The sequence below is a fragment of the Staurois parvus genome, unplaced genomic scaffold (assembly GCF_062004578.1).
Source record: "Staurois parvus isolate SC_StPar_1 unplaced genomic scaffold, SC_StPar_1.0 ptg000029l, whole genome shotgun sequence".
Lineage (NCBI taxonomy): Eukaryota > Metazoa > Chordata > Amphibia > Anura > Ranidae > Staurois > Staurois parvus.
In genome coordinates, this window is record NW_028317825.1 from 9832177 (window position 1) to 9853273 (window position 21097).

At 42.2% G+C, this 21097-nt stretch overlaps 1 protein-coding gene across 1 annotated transcript in view; it reads right to left on the reverse strand.

Moving 5' to 3' along the window:
• Positions 1 to 421: 421 nt before the first annotated feature.
• Positions 422 to 21097, reverse strand: part of WDR81 (WD repeat domain 81) — a 104020-nt gene continuing 83344 nt past the window's right edge. The window contains exon 11 of the mRNA XM_089657777.1: positions 422 to 2619. Coding sequence (XP_089513903.1) covers positions 2293 to 2619 — 327 coding nt within the window. The 3' untranslated portion in view covers positions 422 to 2292. The remainder of the gene's footprint in view (positions 2620 to 21097) is intronic.

Consider the following 21097-nt stretch of genomic DNA (forward strand, 5'->3'; position numbering starts at 1 on the left):
TAGCAAACTGCATCAAAACTGCACCGGAACTGCGCATGGTGTGAACTGCAAGCAAAAACGTATCCGGAGTGTGTTTTTGTAGTGCAAACTGACCCTAAGGGGACAGAGAGGAGCATAAAATCTGACAGGGGTTTTACCCTACCCTTCTCTATCCAAAGTTGAACAAAATAGTTTGGACTGTACATACATATTTTCCACTTTAGAGCAGATAAACAGAAAAATGATAAAAAGCTAAAATCTGAAAAATGTAAGCATTTAGAAGAAAATTATGATAATTGTTTGAGAAAGGGTAGAATTTTGAGAAAATAAAATAAATAACTGTACATTTAAAGACACATCATTTTCAGGAAGCATACATACAACTTGAATCACACCTTAATACATAACAATGAACATAAATTAAATGGACATATACTTAATATAGTTAGGAAGAATATGTTTACTGTTGTCTGTACAATACAATGCATGTTCTTTCATTAGGACAGGAGTTGATACATTTTGGAATGAAATGGAGGTTTTGTAAATTCCAGTATAAAAGTTTCCAAAAACATATACAAATTCATTAGCTGTGAATTTCATGGTTGTGCAAGCTAAGTAACATGAGCAGTGGCACAATCTTTAGGTTTCAATGAACACGTGTTGCAAAGCCCTAAGTATGATGTAACCATGCCACGGAAATCATGGCAGCAACACTAACAAAACTTAAGTCAAGAGAAGGAGTTGGTGGATGTTTTGAAGAGAATAAACACAGCCTGACAATATATATATTTCCTGAGATACCCAGGCTGACATTTCTAAAAGAAAAATTAAATTTTTAATATATGGTCCTAAGAATATAAGTATATACAATTACTCACTTTCAAATATCGATCAATTGAAAACAATCTATCATTCATTTCTATGTAAGAAACTATATTTTAGTATGATTGTATTGCATAAGCTATGCGACTCCTAAATAGTAACAGGAATGGCACCATTTAGTCTCCTCAGTCAAGACTAAAACATGCACAATTTACATAGAAATTATAATTTATAATTCATTAGCAAGGAGGAAACCATTATTAAAGTGCTAACTAAAAAAATGTAGTGTGGATGCGAGTGTGTTTCTCCACTTCTCCACTAATACTACACTGTTTTACTGCAAGTAAGTGCAATTTATATTAGTTCACTATATTAATGTGGGCTGCACATCAGGCATCATAGTTACAAGGCAGCAGGATTTACAGTCATTTCATATTAACAGTCAGGATGTAAAGCGTGGGTGTTCAAAACATATTTAAAGCCCAACTTCACTTTTTCTCCTCTAACCCCCCCATCTTTGTATTGCTATCCCCAGCCATCTTTTTTTTTTTTTATAGCCATCTTCAGTCCTGTTGTGTAATGCCATAGGTCCTCTTCTTCCTCGAGCAGTAAAAGGGTCCTGAATACTGCAGAGAGTGATGCCATGTAATGAAGTGGTGCCATTCTCTATAGCAGGGGTCTCTAAACTATGGTCCTCCCGCTGTTGAAGTACTACAAGTCCCATCATGCCTCTGCCAGTCCTGCCTGTCAGAGTCTTGCAAGGCCTCATAGGACTTGCAGTTCCTCAATACCTGGGAGGACCATAGTTTTGAGACCCCTGCTCTATAGCATTCTTCTGTGAACACCTGGAGGGCCATAGTTTGGAGACCCCTGCTCTATATCATTCTTTTGTGAGCTAAAGGCAGCTTCCTGATTTGCCCCCAGAGGGCAAGTTCTTGATGCTCACAAAAAGAGGGTTCAGTGGGTCTGGGTATCATTCAGCCTGGAAAAAACTAAAAGAAAAGTGAGAGCTTTTTTCCCTAGTAAGTATTTTCTATTACTAATCTGAAATTGGGCTTTAAGTTTTGGGTAGGAAGGTTGAACCATCACCTCTATAGCTAAACTCCTGATACTAAAGTCAATACTACAAGGAGATCTCATTCTCCATAACTGATGTGACATTCTGGCCCTCTGTGCTATGGTCTCAAAACCAGTAATTTTTTTTAATGAAAACTACCTGAAAAAACAATTTCAGGTTTAGATGGACTTGCCCATAAACTAGGTGTTTCAAAAGCGAGCAGAACCAAATGTGTGTAATACTTCCTGGATACAAACATCATCCAGAACTACATTCTGCTGCCGCGAAAAAAAAAAAACCCCTGCTGACTGATCTAGTTATGAATAATAATAATAATACATACTGGTAAAACATTTATGGCTTTTCAGAGAAAGTTTGCAACACCATGGTCAAGATGAAGGTGCCATGGTTTGCCAAAATGAAACCAATTTCCATCAGGCAAGAAGACGAATGATGCCATTATCAGAGCCCAAGAGTAGAAGTCTCTTGGTCGGCAGGACAGCTAGATTGGTCAAGGTTCCCTTGAAGTTCTCTGAGCTGAGTTTAGTTGTGCTATTCGGTTGTGAAGAAGAATCCAGGAGAGAGTAAATGCCAATCTTGTTTGCCACAGTACCAGTTATAATTTCACTGCCATAAAGATCAAGAGCATGAATAGGGTCAGAGTTTGATTTGAATTGATGTAAGGGTTTCTGCTCCAATTCCTTCCAGACAGTCAGAGAATGGTCAGAGGAGGAACTCACCACAATGTTTCCCTCTGCTGCCTGCAAGAAAAAAAAAAAACAGCAAAAGTGAATCAATAAATAGTTGCTTATAATGGTCTGTATTCTTCAGTAGAAAAGTCAGAAACAAAACTGAAAGCTTACAGTAAGCATGACATTTAAAGTAGAACTAAAAGGCATTATTTCTCATTTACGATAAAGAAAGGGAGATTATAACCCGTCAGATTTCTTTTTTTGCTATCTGTGTCCCATTGGGAAGATTTCCTTTCACTTTCTGTCCCATAATAAAAACACTGCATGAAAGGCAGTCACCACTAGGGCACATTGAAAACAAGTTTTCTATGAACACTGTTCACAATGCATTTTACCACAGAGCACAGGTAGGCACCTCATGTCACCACACAGCAGTGTAATGCACCACGCAGCTGTGTGGAGACATGAAAGAAGTGTCAGTTTGTGCACTTCAAATAAATAATAAGAAAAAAAAAATAGAAATAAAAAGGAAACTGTGCAATGCACTGAGTTGCACAGCACACCATTCCCTCGCTGCAAGCCAAAACTGAAAACTGTCTGCACAGCAATTCATGTGCAAGCAGTGTGAACAGGCCCTACCACTAATGTGTCTCAAAACTTAAAATTTCTGCTTTTTTTATCATTATACAGGATTTATATAGCACCAACAGTTTGCGCAGCGCTTTACAAAATGAAGGTAGACATTACAGTTACAATACAATTTGGTACAAGAGGAAACAGAGGGCCCTACTCATAAAAGCTTACAATCTAGGAGGTAGCGTTGAGTAATACAAAAGGTAATAGCTGTGGGGGATGAGCTGATGGAGGAAATAGAAGGACGTTTACTAGTTAGAAGCAGGATAGGCGAGATAACCGGACAGATTGGGGTAGGGAGTTCCATAGGATGGGAGAAGATCAGGAAAAGTCCTGGAGGCAAGCATGGGAGGAGGTGACATGGGAACTAGAGTGCAGAAGGTCTTGGGAGGATCGAAGAGAGTGGTTTGGTTGATATTTTGAGACCAGGTTGGTGATGTAGCTGGGGGCAGTGTTGTGGATGGCTTTGTAAGTTGTTAGTATTTTGAATTTTATTTGTTGGGCAAGTGGAAGCCAGTGGAGGAATTGGCAGAGAGGGGTAGCAGACACTGAACGGTTGGTAAGGTGGATGAGTCTGGCAGCAGTATTCATGATGGACTGGAGGGGGATAGCCTATTAGGAGGGAGTTGCATTAGTCAGGGGGAGAGATAACCAAGGAGTGAACTAGGAGCTTTGTGGTATCATTGGTTAAAAAGGGGCATATTCTGGACATGTTGCGGAGGTTGAAGTGGCATGATTTTGACAGGGATTGGATGTGGGCCTGAAAGGATAGTTCAGAATCCAGGGTTACCCCTAGAACCCTAGCATGCGGGGATGGGTTGATAGTGGTGCTATTAATCCTGAGTGAGAAATCAGGGGAAGAGGCACATGGGGGAGGAAATATTATGGTATTGTATAAATTGAGTTTTAGGAAGTGGTGTGACATCCAGTCTGACATGTCTGTTAGTAAATCAGAGATACGCGAGGAAACTGATGGGGTGAGCTGAGGAGCAGAGAGATAGATTTGTGTGTCATCAGCATAGAAATGGTATTGGAAACCTTAGTAAGCTATCAGCTGACCCAAGGAAGAAGTGCAGATTGAGAATAGGAAAGGTCCAAGAACATAACCTTGGGGGACCCCGATGGTAAGAGGAGTAGGAGAAGAGGAAGAAGAGTTATAAAGTGACACTGAGGGTGCAGTGAGATAGGCAAGATTCGAACCAATGAAGAGTACAGTCACGGAGACCAAGTAAATAGAGTTTTTTGAGGAGGAGGGGGTGGTCAACTGTATCATAGGAGAGGTCCAAGACTAAGAGTATGGAGTAGTGACCATTGGTTTTAGTGGTTAGTACTTTGTGAGCTTTAGGAAAGCAGTTTCTGTGGAGTGTCGTGGGCGAAATCCAGACTAAAGGGGATTGAGAAGGTTATTCTCAATAAGGTGGCAGCTCAGCCAGTTGTAGACTAGACGTTCAAGGAGTTTGGAGGCAAAAGGGAGTAAGGAGATGGGTCTTAGGATGCCAAGATTGGTGGGGTCCAGTGAGGCCTTTTTAAGTAGGCTTTTTAGGGTGTTCTTAATAAATGAAAAGCATAAGACAACATTATCACATTTTAGATTTTTATTCATCTCTTCTATTTTTCTCCAATCAAGGCTATACTGATGCCACATTTAAAATTTTAAAGTGTTACTTCTGGAGCACAACAGTATGCACACTTAGTCTTATATTGCAAGTGATTCCACTACTTTAGAATGACACCCAGCAATCAATTTATCAGGTATAAATTCCACAAAGAGTGAAACGGGAGTTCATGAGGCAAAAAAAAAAAAAAACACACACACACACAAAGCATGCAGATTTGGTTCAATGTGTCAGCTGTCATTTGGCTGAACATTAAAAAAATGGGGAAGAAGTGTGAACTAAGGTAGATTTTTATAAAATACAGTATGTAGCATACAAAACAAACATGCAATGAGTAGGAGTTCTGTGGACAACATTACTCACCAATGCTAATGGTGAGTCCACAACTGATCATATAGGGGAACCGAAGAATACACAAAAAACTGTTGAGCCTTCAGAAGAATGGGCTACAACAGAAAACTCTGCTGAGCTCCACCACTGTCTAAGGACAGTAAAATAAAGCCATGCTGGGAATGGGATCACCAAAACCAGCCTGTTCAGTACTAGATAGGTGTACCTAACCAAGTGTCCACCTACATTTAAAATGCCTGTAGACTGCTAGGTTCACGTAGAGCTGTTAGTCTTCTATCACACCCAGTGGAAAGGGAGTTTACTATATTGTCAATGAACTGTGACTTATTTGGCTGTCCTAGTCTCATAGGAGTGGGGATAATGAAAAAACAGAGAGAAGCAAAACAATTTTACATTAGGGGAGAAATCTAGGTTTACTGGGCAACAAAAACAAAGATGTAATAATCCTTAGGTGAACGTCATAGGAGAACTGTCCATGACTGCCATCCTGCCAAATGAAAGAATATTTTCCAAATAGGTTGTGATTGTCCAAAGGATTCAGAATTGGTCAGCTGAGAGAGGAATGTTCTGTAATCTATCTGTATATACAGACCCGACATGACATGCATGCTGCTGATTCTGTGTAATTGAATCACAAATTGAAAGGGGCATGTTCAAAATAATAGCAGTGTGGAGTTCTATTAGTGAGGTCATTCATTCTTTGAAAAACAGGTGGCAATTATTGCCCTTATTTAAGGAAGGAAGGCAGCAAATGTTGTACATGCTGGTTACAGTGCATTTCTCTCTGAAATACTGAGGAAAATGGGTCATTCCAGACATTGTTCAGAAGAACAGCGTACCTTGATTAAAAAGTTGATTGGAGAGGGGAAAACATATAAAGAAGTGCAGAAAATGATAGGCTGCTCAGCTAAAATCGCAAATGCTTTAAAATGGCAACCAAAACCTAAAAGACGTGGAAGAAAGCGAAAAACTACCATTCGAATGGATAGAATAGCCAAAATGGCAAGGACTCAGCCAACAATCAGCTCCAGGAAGATCAAAGAAGGGCTAAAGTTACCTGTGAGTATTGTTACAAATAGAAGACGCCTGTGAAGCCAAGCTATCTGCAAGAAGCCCCCGCAAAGTCCCACTGTTGAAAAAAAGACGTGCTGAAGAGGTTACAATTTGAGGCTCACCAATCTGTGAAAAGCTGTCTAAAAATTGCAATTTTACATTGAAGAACATTTTTTTTTAAATTTGACAAAGACTTTAACTATATAATCATCATCATACATAATATAATCAAAATATTCAAAGAATCTGTAATTATCTCTGTGTGCAAGGGACAAGGCCAAAACTAAACATCGGATACCTGTGATCTTCAGGCCCTCAGATGGCACTGCATTAAAAACGGGCATGATTCTGTGACAGACATCACTGCATCGGCTCAGGAATACCTCCAAAATTCACTGTCAGTTTGCCATGCCATCCAAAAATGCAAAGAAGAAGCCATCATGCAAAAAACGAAGCCATATGTGAACGTGATCCAGAAACGCCACCATCTTCTCTGGGCCAGAGCTCATTTAAAATGTTTGTTGCAAAGTGGAGAATTTGACATTTTGGCAGCCATGGGCACCACGTCCTCCAGACTAAAGAGGAGAGGGGTCTTCTGGCTTATCACCACTCCATTCAAAAGCCTGCATCCCTGATGGTACAGAGGTGTATAAGTTTAAAAGAAGAGGGGATGCTACACTGTGGTAAACATGGCCCTGTCCCATCTTTTTAGGAATTCTAGTTGTATGCCGCCAGCTTTTTGTTGCCCTGTCCCAACTTTTTTGAGATGTGTTGCTACCATCACTTTCAAAATCATGGTATTTATTCTTTTTAAATGGTACATTTTCTCAGCTTAAACATTTAATATGTATTCTATTTTCTAATATGAATAAAATATGGGTTACTGAGATTGCAAATCATTGTATTCTGTTTTTATGTAGATTTTACACAGGGTCCCAACTTTTTCAGAATTGGGGTTATAGAACTAAGTGTCATGGGTTTCATCAAGAGAGAATGGTACTGCAGCTTCTATGAATGGAGGGGGCAAACCTTTCTGTCATCCATCCATTCCCCGCTCATAGATCCGGTTTCATTCTTAGAAGCTATAGTAACGGCTTCTATGAGCTGAGGAGCTGGGCAGAAAGGGTGGGCATAGTCGGGAATCTCTTAATTACAGTATGTGATAGTCACTCAAAAAACAGCTCTATTAAACCCTGCCACACTTTTTTTTGGAATTAGATATATCACCTGTGATTTTCAATCAAAACATTTACAGTGTGTTGCGAAAGCATTTACTTCCTTAATGTTTTTACCGGTTTTGTTGTATTACAGCCTGGAATTAAAATGGATTTTTGGTATTTTGTACCACATGACGTACACTACATGTCTACAACTTTGACGATGCAAAATAAAAAAGTCAATAGTTTGAAGAGCCACCATTTGCTGCAGTTACAGCTGGGGGTCTGTAAGTATTAGCTTAGCACACCCACCAAGAATTTTGCCCATTCTGCTCAAAACTACTCCAAACTCATTCACGTTTGATGGGTTTGAGTTGATGTTCAGCAATCTTTATGTCATGCCATATATTCCCAATTGGATGAGGTCTTGGCTTTGACGAGGCCATCCCAAGACATATACTGTAAAGGTTTACTTTTAAAACACCTCACTGTAGCTTTAGCAAAATGTTTAGGGTCATTGTCCTGCTGGAAGGGAAACCTAAATCCCACTGTCAAATCTCTAGCAGACTGAAACAGTTTTCCCAGTCCCTGAAAATGAAAGACATCCCCCCCAGTATGATGCTGCAACCACCGTGCTTCACTTTGAGGATGGTGTTCTTAGGGAGATCGGAAGTGTTGAGTTTGCACTACACAGTGTTTCCCATAATGGCCAAAAAGTTACATTTTATTCTAATTTGTCCAGAGAACTCGTCTGTGGGGAGTTTCCCTACATGTTGTTTGGTGTACTCCACACATGCATTCTTTTCTTCTCTTTCTTAAAGCAATGGCTTGTGATAGCTATCACAACCCCCTGATGAAGCCACGTGACCAGTGGCGTAACGCGTAGGGGTGGGGCTGTAACGTCACTCGGAGAAAGCCGGATTGTTTGACAGACGGCGGGTGCATGACTCAACGGTCGGCGGACTACTCGTTATATACAAATTGCCTCATACTTTGTACAACAAATGTGAGTGTATCTTCTGGAAGTAATAAAGCAGGAATTTTTTAAAAGGATAAAACACTATGTTTGGTAATTTGTCCCCACATATGGAGAAACGCATGGAGAGGAGATCATAAGGGGATTTGAATTTCGTAAGGAGTGATCAATCCCGAATGGGCTAATAAATGATAAAGGATATCCATATTTCACAGTCTATTAAGGAGGAATTTCATCCAAGCAGGTTCCATAGGAGGTGAACCACAAGCGCATATAGCCTAATTGCAGGCAGATAAGGAGGTGAGCATACATCTGCACTAATTAGAGGATTCACAGAGAGTCACGGATTCACAAAAAGTCACCAATTCAAGATTAAATCAAGCACAGAGTCACTGAATTTAAAGGACATTATTAATATATATTTTTTATTTTTTATTTATTTATTTGCAGTATATATATATATATATATATAGTATATATTTTATTTATATATATTTCACATTTTTTGTTTTTTCACAAATTATGGTGCAATATTGGTTTATTTATTTTTATTATCACGTACAAACCATCATATCATGTATTTTTTAGGAGAATCATATTCACATTTAGGTATTCTCTACACAAGTGTTTATTATATTTAGTTTTTTTGCATCACTGTATACTAATGTTTTTTTACATTTTTATATATTTTTGTGTATCAGAGTATTCGATTACACATTGTCAATTTTTGGGTGTATTAAGGAATAAGGAATATAGAAGAGATACCTTTTATTAGGAGCGCAACACAATATGAAAAATTAGCTTCTTGCAACTGCCAACACCCATGTGTTCAGCCCAACTTGAAGGATTCACTTCCAAACTAACATATTGTGGAACAGATTCTATGGTGATCTTGGGCAGAGCAGGAAAAGTCTACACACAACCCAAGAGCAATTCTGTACCAAACAAGAAGTTATTTGCCCAAATTATGCAAGAACTGTCGTCCTTGGACCCATTACATGCACAAAATCATTTTCTATATTCCAGCGTATCACAAGATATACTGGAAAATGAAAAAGAAGGCAACAGTACTGTAACATTTTACACCTGGCAGCAGCTGATGTAAATCAAAGGGGTCATTTTCCAATAAAGTTGTGCCCCAGTAAAAATCAAAACTTGATAAACTGTGAATATTCTTTCCAGGAAATCAGTATTATATGAACTTCCCTTCTAGTACAGGGCCATTCTGATGCTCCCACCTCAAGTGTCTGTGTATATTGCTCAAAGGATGTAACGCTCACAAATATTATTATACAGTATTTATAAAGTGCCAACAGTTTGCTCAGCGCTGTACATTACAATGGGAGACAATACATGAGACAGTACAATAACAATACAATGCGATACACGAGGGGTTTGAGGGCCCTGCTCCTTGGAGCTTACAATCTAGGAGGGAGGGGATAGTGGTACAGGAGGAAATGGCTGTGGGGGATGGTGTGGTAGGAAGAGTGGAGGAGGGCGGCAATTAGCAGGGGGTGGGGTAGGCTTTCCTGAAGAGGTGGGTTTTCAGGGTGCGCCTAAAGGAGAGGAGAGTAGGTGATAGTCTGGTGTATTGGGGTAGGGAGTTCCAGAGGATGGGTGATGCCTTGGAGATGTTCTGGAGGCGGGCATGGGAGGAGGAGACCGGGGAACTAGAGAGAAGGAGGTCTTGTGAGGAGCTGAGAGTGCGTGTTGGGTGGTACTTGGATATTAGGTTGGTGATGTAGTTTGGGGCAGTATGATGGACAGCTTTGTAGGTCAGTGTTAGGATTTTGAATTTGATCCGTTGGGCAATCGGAAGCCAGTGGAGGGACTGGCAGAGGGGGGTGGCGGAAACAGAGCAGTTGGTAAGGTGGATGAGTCTGGCTGCCGTATTCAGGATCGACTGAAGCGGGGATAGCCTGTGGCGGGGAAGGGCCAGTGAGGAGGGAGTTGCAGTAATCGAGTCGTGATCTGATGAGGGAGTGGATGAGCTGCTTAGTGGTTTCTGGGGTTAGGAACGTGCGGATTTTGGCGATGTTGCGGAGGTGGAGTCTGCATGAGTTTGTGAGTGATTGGACTTGGGGCTGGAAGGATAGATTGGAGTCAAGTATGACACCAAGTACTCTGGCCTGTGGGGCGGGCCTGATGGTAATATTGTTGGACGTGATGGAGAAGTCAATGGGGGGTGGTGTGCGGGCTGGGGGGGGGGGGGGGGGAGACTAGGTGCTTGGTTTTGGAAAGGTTCAGTTTAAGGAAGGGGAGCGACATCCAGTCTGATATGTCGTTCAGTAGGCTTGTGATTCGGGCGGAGACTGAGGGGGTGAGGTGAGGGGTCGAGACATAGATTTGCGTGTTGTCGGCATAGAGGTGGTAGTTGAAGCCATGAGGGTGTATGAGTTGGCCAAGGGAGGAGGTATAGATGGAAAAGAGAAGGGGCCAGAGGACAGAGCCTTGGGGGACCCCAACAGAGAGGGGGAGTGAGGGGGAGGTGGTAGCATTATAGGTAATGCTGAAGGAGCGTTATGATAGGTAGGACGAGAGTCAGGAGAGAGCGGAATCTCTGAGGCCAAGGGAGTGTAGTTTTTTTGAAGAGGAGGGGGTGGTCGATTGTGTCAAAGGCAGCGGAGAGGTCGAGGAGTAGGAGCACTGAATAGTGGCCATTAGCTTTGGCGGTTAGCAGGTCGGTGGAAAGTTTGAGTAAGGTAGTTTCGGTGGAGTGTAGGGGACGGAAGCTGGACTGAAGGGGATCGAGGAGGTTGTTGTGATTCAGGTGGGAGCTTAGGCGATTGTAGACTAAGCGCTTGAGGAGTTTGTATGTAAACGGCAGCAGGGAGATGGGTCTAAGGTTGTTTGGGTCATTAGGGTCCAGGGAGGGCTTTTTAAGTATGGGGGTGATGTGCTCGTGCTTCAGAGGGGAGAGGAATGCGCCGGAAGAGAGGAAGAGATTAAAGATGTGGGCGAGGGAGCGTTGGATGGAGGAGGAGGGATGTCATAAGAGTTGTGAGGGGATAGGGTCGAGGGGGCAGGTGGTGGGATGGGCATTAGAGAAGACCTTGGTGACCTCATAGATGGTAGTAAGGTCGAAGGAGTGAACTGTTGAGGGGGCTTCAGTGTGAGGAATGTAAGTTGGGGTGGAGGTCAGAACAGTGGTGAGGCTGAGGGAGAGGGGTGATGAGGGGGTTGCTGTGTGAGAGGGGAAGGGTGGGGAGGAATTTTGAGCAGCGGCGATGTCCCTGCAAATCGTGTCAATCTTGTTTTTGAAGTAATTGGCAATCTGAAGGGCGGCGAGTGAGGTGCTGGGTAGAGGTGGGGGCGGAGTGAGTAGATAGTTAAAGGTGGAGAAGAGCCGGCGAGGATTGGAGGAGAAGGTCTTGATGAGGGTCAGGAAGTAGGCTTGTTTGGCAGCATGGAGGGAGGTGTAGGTGTGGAAGGCAGATTTATAGCGGGTGAAGGCTAGTTGGGATCTGGTTTTGCGCCATAGTCTCTCCAGCGCACGACTGCATCGTTTGAGAGCTTTGGTGTGGTCAGTCTGCCAGGGCTGGAGCGGTCGGGGTCTGATGTTTCGTGTGGTTAAAGGCGCTAGCGAGTCAAGGGCGGCTGACAGCGAGTTGTTGTGGCCAGGTCGGGGCAGGGGAAGGATGCTGTCGTAGAGTTGATCAGCTGCAGAGTGGAGAGGGGCAGAGTTCAGGTTGCGGAGGTTTTGGCTGGTAGTAGTATGACATTTTGAGGGGTAGGCGTTAGAGGACGAGGAGACAGAGAAGGTAATATGGTTGTGGTCAGAGAGGTAAGGGGTTGTTTGTAAGGTTGTGGGGAGAGCAGAAATGGGAGAAGACAAGGTCCAGGATATTCCCGTCGGAGTGGGTGGTGGATTGTATGCACTGTGCGAGTGCAAAGGAGGAGGTTAAGTGGAGGAATTGGGATGTGGCCGGGTTGTCGATGTTGACAGGGATGTTGAAATCCCCAAGGATGATGGTGGGTAGCTCAGAGGAGAGAAAGAAGGGTAGCCAGGCGGAAAAGTCATCAAGGAAGCGGGATACGGGTCCAGGAGGTCGGTAGATTACAGCTATCCTAAGGGGGGTTGGGGAGAATAGTCAGATGCAGTGGGCCTCGAAGGAGAAGGATAGAGAGGGGGGGGGTTGGGAGGACTCAGAAGGTGCTCTGCGGTGGCAGGAGCAGACCAACCCCACCACCTTTACGACTGTTGGGTCTGGGTGAGTGGGTCCAGATGAGACCTCCATAGGAGAGTGCTACAGGGGAGGTAGAGTCAGTGGCTTGGGTCCAGGTTTCCGTGATCGCTAGGAGGTTGAGAGAGCAGGAAACAAAGAGGTTGTGGATGTCACAATTAAATCAAGTCATTAAAAGTGCAGTTTGGAATCACCTTTTTACTGAATATTGCAGGTATACAATTCTTGGTATTGTTATCTTTAAACATTCTATATGATTGGTTAAAACTGAAATGTGTTTTCTATACACCACACTACATTGCGCGGATTAAAATGAACAGGTCACACAACACTAGTTACACATTATCAGCACAGAGGGAGACTTTGTCTATCCAAATCAGGTTTAAATAAAGGAACCATTTCCTTAAAATATTACAAATGTTCTGCAGGCATAAATGTTGTTTCACCTTGACTCAGAACAGGTTAAACAAACTATCACAGCGTGCATCGGGGCAGGTAAATATAAAGAAGAGTTACTCATTACTACAGCTTGAGAAAAATACACCAGCACTCATTTTTGCTTGTGTGGTTTAATGCTCAATTAAATCCAAGTAAGTATGGATTTGTAGGTCTTAACTGTACAAAATACAAATCAAAAAATTTCCAAAAACCCCAGTGCCAACAAGATGATCACAAGGTTTTTTTTCTCACTGGACTTAAGTCATATATGATGTTATGATTTAATGCTGTAATACTACAGATGAACAAGGAATTTTTTTTAAGACAGCACAGCAAAATCTATAACTGTAAATAGAATTCATCACCTATTTTCTGGTAATGCTTAAACAGGTCTTTCCAAAGTCAAAATCTAAAACTTTGATCATTAATATGAAGTATCTACTGGCTTTCCTGCTGAAGTTATTTAGTTTCTTCCGGAGTTCTCTATGGTCAGACCTTGTCTGTTTCTGCATGGTAGACCACTGGGTTGCATCCAGCAGAGATTCTTACATGCATGATCAGAAGAAGCAGCTGTCTGGCCGAGAGACTTTGCAGTGGTATCTTTAAGCCTCCCAGTGGTCTACACAGTGAAGATATGATAGACGTGCGGACAAAAGAGTATGAAGACTTTGGGAGAATGCTGAAGGGTGCGTTCAAGTCGCGGTGGTCAACTTTAAATGTATTAAGGGCCTCGAATACAGCCACTGATGCTTTGAAAGGGTCTCACATTTGTTTTCAGGGCTTGAGGTGCATTTTGGTATTAGGTAGTCCACTCAAAATTATTAAGACTGTAGCAGACCTCAGTTTCCAGAAATTTCAGTCCTGCTGCATTTCTGTACCATATAGCAACATGCACTGTAGAGAGAGTGGTAGTAAAATAAGCTCCACCAATGATGTCAGTAAAAGTTATTGGATACAATAAAAATACCCAACACTGGGGTCAATGGGGGCAATAATAATCCCCTGCACTGGTGTCAGACACCCCAAAAATAAACCCCAGGATTTAGGTCAGTGGTAAGTATTACCCCCACCCACCTTCCCACATTGGTGGCAAGTTGTAGTGGTAGTTAACCACTTCAACACCATAAGACATGCTTCTATGTCCTTGGGTTGAAGTGTTTATACCGGGAGCTGCAGCCATCATCCCAGTACCGCTCGATCACTTCTACAGAACGCAGAATTGGACCCCCCTCCTTCCCGTGGCCTTTACAAGGCTCTCCCGTGCGATCCGAGAGTCCAGTACCACTGCCACTTGATGCACTTCTGAAGTGAGAGGGGAGGCAGGAACATCCATACCTGCCTCTCCTCTGTAAAGTAATAATCTGGAAGCAACTAGGATTTTGTTATGCCCAGTTTCAGTTTGATGCTTACATGCCATTACTGGCTTGTAAATCATCTGATCAAACCAATCTTAGATGCTAATAGACCCCAGATCTTTCAGTAAAGAGCACCTGTCTCTACCCACGCCATCACAAGGGATGTTGTTCATTCCTTCTAATAGGAATAAAATTGATCCAAAAATAAATAAATAAAAAGACAGTGTAAAGTTTTAAATAAATTAAATAATAAAATTAACAAAAAATGTAAAGTGCCCCCTTCCCCCCGGGCTAATGTGCAAATGTATACATACCACACGCATAAGTAAACCATGATTGCACGACACGCGTGAGGTATTACTGTGAGAGCAAATAGTTGTACCACCACACCTACTGTTTAACTCTAAACTGATAACTTGTAAAGGTTTTTTACAGCTTCATCAATGGAGATTTTAAAAAGGTACTGTAGTTTGTCGCCGTTCCATGGGCGTATGTAATTTAACCACTTGCCCTCCAGAGAATTTATGCCCCTTCATGACCAGGCCATTTTTTGTGATACGGCGCTGCATTACTTTAACCTCCCTGGTGGTATTCCTGAGTGTAGCTCGGGGTAAACTTTCAGTACCAAAAGCGGTAACCCCAAGCTACACTCAGGATTACCCTGCAGCTTTGCTTCGGGATCCCTCTTGCACTTACCTTGTCCTTCGCTCCCGCGATGTCCCCCCTGCAGCGTCCCCGGCCATCTCCTCTGGCTGATGCCGGCATCGGTCTTCCGGTCCCTGCGAGCGTCGGGACATATGAGGGACGGAACCGGTGAGAAATTCAAAAATTTTAAAAGTGACATTCACTCAATACACTAAAATTACATAGTAAAACATTACTGTATCAAACCATTTCATATACCTTTTATCCTTAGTGCTTTGTCCTGTACCCTGCCTGCATTTTTACTGTTCTTTCTGTTTGGAAACGAAGAAAAGTCCATGGCTTCCAAAAAGCGTCCCTTTTGGTCAAAAGAGGTTTTAGACCAGCTAGAGAACAGCGATAAAAAATTAGAACCACTTGCAGAATTGAGTGATGATTCGTGGGGAAATTCGTCATCAGACACTGAAAACGATTTTGCGACTAAGCTCAGTGATGTGCGAACTTGGCGCTCTATTTCAAATTTCAGTGTTTTTGGTTTGATTACATTATTGAACTAAATTATATTAATTTTTTTATGATTATTTATTATATTATAATTTATGATTTCGTGTTTCAAATGTTATCATACCCGGGATGTTTAGTAGACTCTTGTTCGGACAGATTTCAGTGAGTTATTCCTAAAAATTACAGGCCTACAATAAAAAAAAAAAAAAAAAAAAAAAGACATATTTCCACGCCTTGAGCACAGAAATACTGACATAATCATACCGCTAGGGAGGTTAACTGACAATTGCGTGGTCATGCAACACTGTACCCAAATAAATTTATGCCTTTTTTCCACACAAATAGATCTTTCTTTCGGTGGTATTTGATTGGCTGTGTGGTTATTTGTTGTGCTAGAAAAAAAAAAGGCTGACAATTTTGAGAAAAACTGTATTTTTCACTTTTTGCTATTAAACATGTACAGTAAAAATTTTTTACAAAAATCTAATTTCGTCATAACTTTAGGCCACAATGTATTCTGCTACATGTCTTTGCAAAAAAAAAAAAAAAGTCCCAATACGTGCAAATTAATTGGTTTACATGAAAGTTATAGCATTTACAAATGGCGGTATATATACTGAAATTTAAAAAAAAAATTTTTTTTTTACTAGTAATGGTAGCAATCAGAGACTTATAGGGGGACTGCAGCGGGCATTCTGACACTGGGGGGGGGGGACTGATTTGGTGTCACCGGCATCCCCAGTGACACTAGTACAGTGATCATTGCTAATAAGAAGCACTGACATTGCACTAATGGCACTGGGCAGGAAGGGGTTAACATGTGAAGCGATCAAAAGGTTAACTGTGTGCGGTTTTACTCCGTGAGCTGTATGTGCATTTAACTGCAAGCATACTGATTTGTATGGCTTTGCTATTTAGAGCCATACAAAGCAGTGTGCAGGAGCTGACGGGAGAGATCTGTATTGTTTACATACAGGTCTCTCCCCCATCGGAGATACTCAGTGATCACCGTGTGGTGGCGAGTAATCACTGGTCAAGACCAGTGATTACTCGCCGTGGCGCAGGTAGGGCGTGTGCCCCCTACCAGGAACTGCAAAATCACGTATATATACACGTGATTTTGCGCACCCATGCCGCCCTGTAGCAGTACTTCTGCTATAGTAATGTTTTTTACGTTTCAGGTAATCACAAGAGTGACTGGACTCCATTGCTTAAACATCAGAGGAATCCTTTTGGCAAAAAAACACTTATACTACACTTTATTCACCTGAATAGCTGGAATCGAAAGTGGTAATGATTTCCAACTGATCAATATGGATTGTATGACATGAGTAAGAGATATACAGTGAAGAAAGCAATAAATTACCATATTATTTTGTAAAATATAAAAGATGAGGTTGCAGCGAGTAAACAGATATCCAACTTGTCAAACCTTAAATTGTGCGCGCTCATGAAATGGTGACAAACTTCAGTACCCTATATTTTCTATAGGTCGACACTTTTAAAGCTACTTATAGGTCACCAGTTTAGTGTTATGGAGGAGGTCTGGCATGCACGATGATAAGTGACATGTGTATCGCAATTGACGGTTTCATGCGTAGGCGCCCCAGCGTGTGCTTTTACGTTTGTACATGCGTCTATGTGGGGGTGGGGGCGGGGGCCTCAATATTTTTTTTTGGGAAGGTGGTATGTGATTGGGTGTAACTTTCATTTTTTACAATGAAATACAACTTTATTTTCACTTTTTTTTTTCCATCACATAGGGCAGATGGGCAAGCGGAGCCCAGGATGCCTCACAGGGGAGGGATGGGGGCACGGAGAGGCTGGCACTGTGTGGAAGCAATAGTCGGCAGCAGGGCTAAAGGTAGAAAAAAAACTACCTGTCCATCGCCCGGAACATGACCCGGGCGGCGGGCAATGGTAATTCAACATCTCTACAGTCAAGCATCTGTGGGATGTGCTGGAAAAAAGTCAAATCTAAGGAGGCCCCACCTCACAATTTAGCGGGCTTAAAGGATCTGCTACTGATGTATTGTCAGACACACGGTCATATGTGTCCTGGCAAGACGTTGAATTTGCTGGCCGCCCTGGTCCAGGATGGGGCAGAGTTGCAGCAAACCGTTCGCAGAGCTGGCGGTCTGTGTGCACGCACTGGTCAGACGGGGTGACCACTAGATCTAGATTATCCAGCCTGTCGCCCAGCCGACTATTGATAGAAGATCTCCATGAAAAAAAAAAAAAAAAAAAGGCAAAAATTTCCAAGAAAAAAGGAAAAAAAAAAATCTGTGGGACCACAAGTCGGAGCAGAAAAACAACACGTCCACACTCCTGAAGACACTAGGCAGAAATAACTGGAAGCCTAGTTTAGCCCAAAAAAACAAAACAAAAAAAAAAACACCAACTGCAAAATCCCACAATCATGCATAGGAAAAACAATTATATATAATATGTTCAAACATGTTTGATGAGTTGGTATGTCAAATCATTAATCTCCTGATTATAAGTAATTACATGGCAGTCATATAAAAAAAATGCAATTTCCCATTGTTGTTTAAAGTTGAACGCCAGCCTTAATTTCATTCTTGCACAGTTGTATAGTCACTTCTCCTGTACTAAAATGACTCAGATAGGGTCCACCTCATTTCATGTTTGGAGGACATCCAGGATCATCTAGTGCTTTCATCCCCAAAACTAACTGTACCTGGCACATCCCTTTCATTTTTGAATTTTAGTTATTTCATTCATGGAGGCTCAGGATCATATACTGTATGGGCATTAGGGCATGAGGGCAGTCTGTACGCAAATGCGGCCTTGGCTTGAAACCTTCTCTCCTTCAGATCGATATCCACCCATGAAAGCTTTTTAACCACCTCCCGCCTGCCACACAGTAGAAAGACGGATGCAAGGCGGTTTTCTCATTCTGGGAGGACATCAAATGATGTCCTCCCACTCTAACCGCGCGGCAATCGGCGGTGCGCTGTGTCCCTCCGACACAGTGGATCACCGATCAACAGAAAAAGCTGAAGATGTTGGCTTGGTCATGTGATCAGCTGTGTCCAATCACAGCTGATCACATGTAAACAGGGAAATACCGGTTATCGGCATTTCTCTCCTCACGGGCTGTCACACTGACAGCTCGTGAGGAGAGGAGAGCCGGTAATCGACATTCCTCAGAGGGGACATGTACACAGATCATCAGAGCACTGATCAGTGTGCCCTGATGATCTGTGTAGACCCAGCAGTGCCACCTGTCAGTGTCCATCAGTTCCACATCAATGCCACATATCAGTGCCCATCTGAGCTGCCTTTCATTGTCACCCATCAGTGCCAGTCAGTGCCACCTATCAGTGCCGCCTATAAGTGCCAGTCAGGCGGCACTGATAGGCGGCACTAACAGTGCCAGTCAGTGCCGCCTATCAGTGCCCATCAGTGATGCCTCAATGCCCATCAGTGCCACCTACCAGTGCCTCCTCATCAGTGCCACCTATCAGTGTCCATCAGTGCAGCCTATCAGTGCCCATCACTGCAGCCTCATTAGCGCACATCAGTGAAGGAGAAAAATCACTTATTTACAAAATGTTATAACAAAAACTAAGAAAAAACATTTTTTTTTCTAAAATTTTCAGTGGTTTTTGGTTAGTTTAAGAAAAAATAAAAAACCCAGAGGTGATTAAATACCACCAAAATAAAGCTCTATCTGTCACATGTTGCATGACAGCGCAATTGTAATTCAAAGTGCAACAGCGCTGAAAGCTGGAAATTGGCCTGGGCAGGAAGAGGGTATATGTGCCCTGTAGGCTAGTGGTTAATATTTGCATAACTCCTCCCAGGAGCTAGCCAACTGTTCTCAGAGAGCTCTTGACAGGCGTACCAAGGCAGAGTGCTGTATTATCGGGAAATTATGTAGAGCACCCTACCAGTCATGACCTGTCTGCATTACAAATCTGTAATGACATATTTAAATTTAAAAATTTTACTATAATGCTAATGAAGATCAAAACTAGATGTAACCTGGAAAAGCAAAATATAAGCAGATAAAACTTACCTTCAGTTTAAATCAGCTGAATACAACCCAGGCACCCTGCTGATTGGAGAGCTTTGGTTTTGACTTGGAGGTGTGTCAGACCTCTGCAGAGAGACCACTGCCTCCACACAGTGAGCAAGGGTCCTTCGCTACAGCATGTTGGAAGGGGACAGAGTGTTTTACTCATGATGTGTGAGATTTTAAAATGTATTTTCACTTTTGCATTCAATCGTGAGAAAACCCCACTATATGTTTGGTATATGTTCCCATTCACACAGCATGCCAAAAAATAATTATATAAAATATATGTTTCTTACTTTTCTAAGAGTTTGTTTGAAGCAGACCTCCGTCAGACTGCTAGCTACTGCAAAGAATTTGAAATGAGTCTGTCACCACTGCCAAAAAGGGACACATGGGGTTTTCACCTGCAATGCTGAAGCCCAGCTTATAGATCTTTAATCGTTTGCCCACCGTCCTATAGCAGAAATACTGCTACGGGGCAGCAGGGTTGTGCAAAATCACGTACCGGTACATATACGTGATTTAGCATTTCCGGGAAGGGGGCACGCGCGCCCTACACACACTGCCATTGGCGGTTTCAGCTGTCGATCACCGGGTCCTAGCCAGTGATTCCCCACCAGCACACAGCAATCGTCGAGTATCACCAACAGGGGAAAGGTCTGTATGTAAACAATACAGATATCTCCCCTATCAGCTCCAGCACACTGCTTTGCATTGCTCTGGATAGCAGAGCTATACAAAGCAATGTGCTTACACTGTAAAACACACACACAAACAGCACACAGTTAAGTTTTTGATCGCCCCAGATGTTGACCCCTTCCTGCCCAGTGTCACTAGCACTTATCACTGCATTAGTGTCACTGGGGATGTCAGTGACAGTCCCCCCCCCCCCCCCAAGTGTCAGAATGCCCGCCGCAGTCCTGCTATAAGTCGCTGATCGCCGCCATTAGTAGTAGTATTAAAAAAAAATAAATAAAATTCCACTATCTATACTGCCATTTGTAGACGCTATAACTTTCAAGTAAACCAATTAATTTACACGTATTGGGATTTTGTTTTTCACATAGACATGTAGCAGAATACATTTTGGCCTAACTTTATGCCGAAATTAGATTTTTAACATTTTTTTTACTGGACAGGTTTAATAGCAAAAAGTCAAAAATATTGTTTTTTTTTCGCAAAAAAAAGTTTTTGTTTTTATTTTGTATATAGTGCAAAAAAAAAAAAAAAAATGCAGAGGCGATCAAATACCACCAAAAGAAAGCTCCATTTGTGGGGGGAAAAAAAGCACATAAATTTAATTTGGTTGCAGTGTTGCATGACCACGCAATTGTCAGTCAAAGTAATGCAGCGCCATATTGTAAAAAATGGCCTGGTCAGGGAGGGGGGTAAATCCTCTGGAGGGCAAGTGGTTAAGACTTTTTTGGGACAGATAATGGTCAAATCAAGTTTACAACTAACAATGAGATCTGCCAACACAGCACAGACTGGGTTATCGGGTTAATTATGACAAATATTTACTCCCCAGCCTCCACTGCATTGCAGAGAAAAACTGTAGTTTTGTGATTTTCAAAAAAAATAAAATAAATAAAA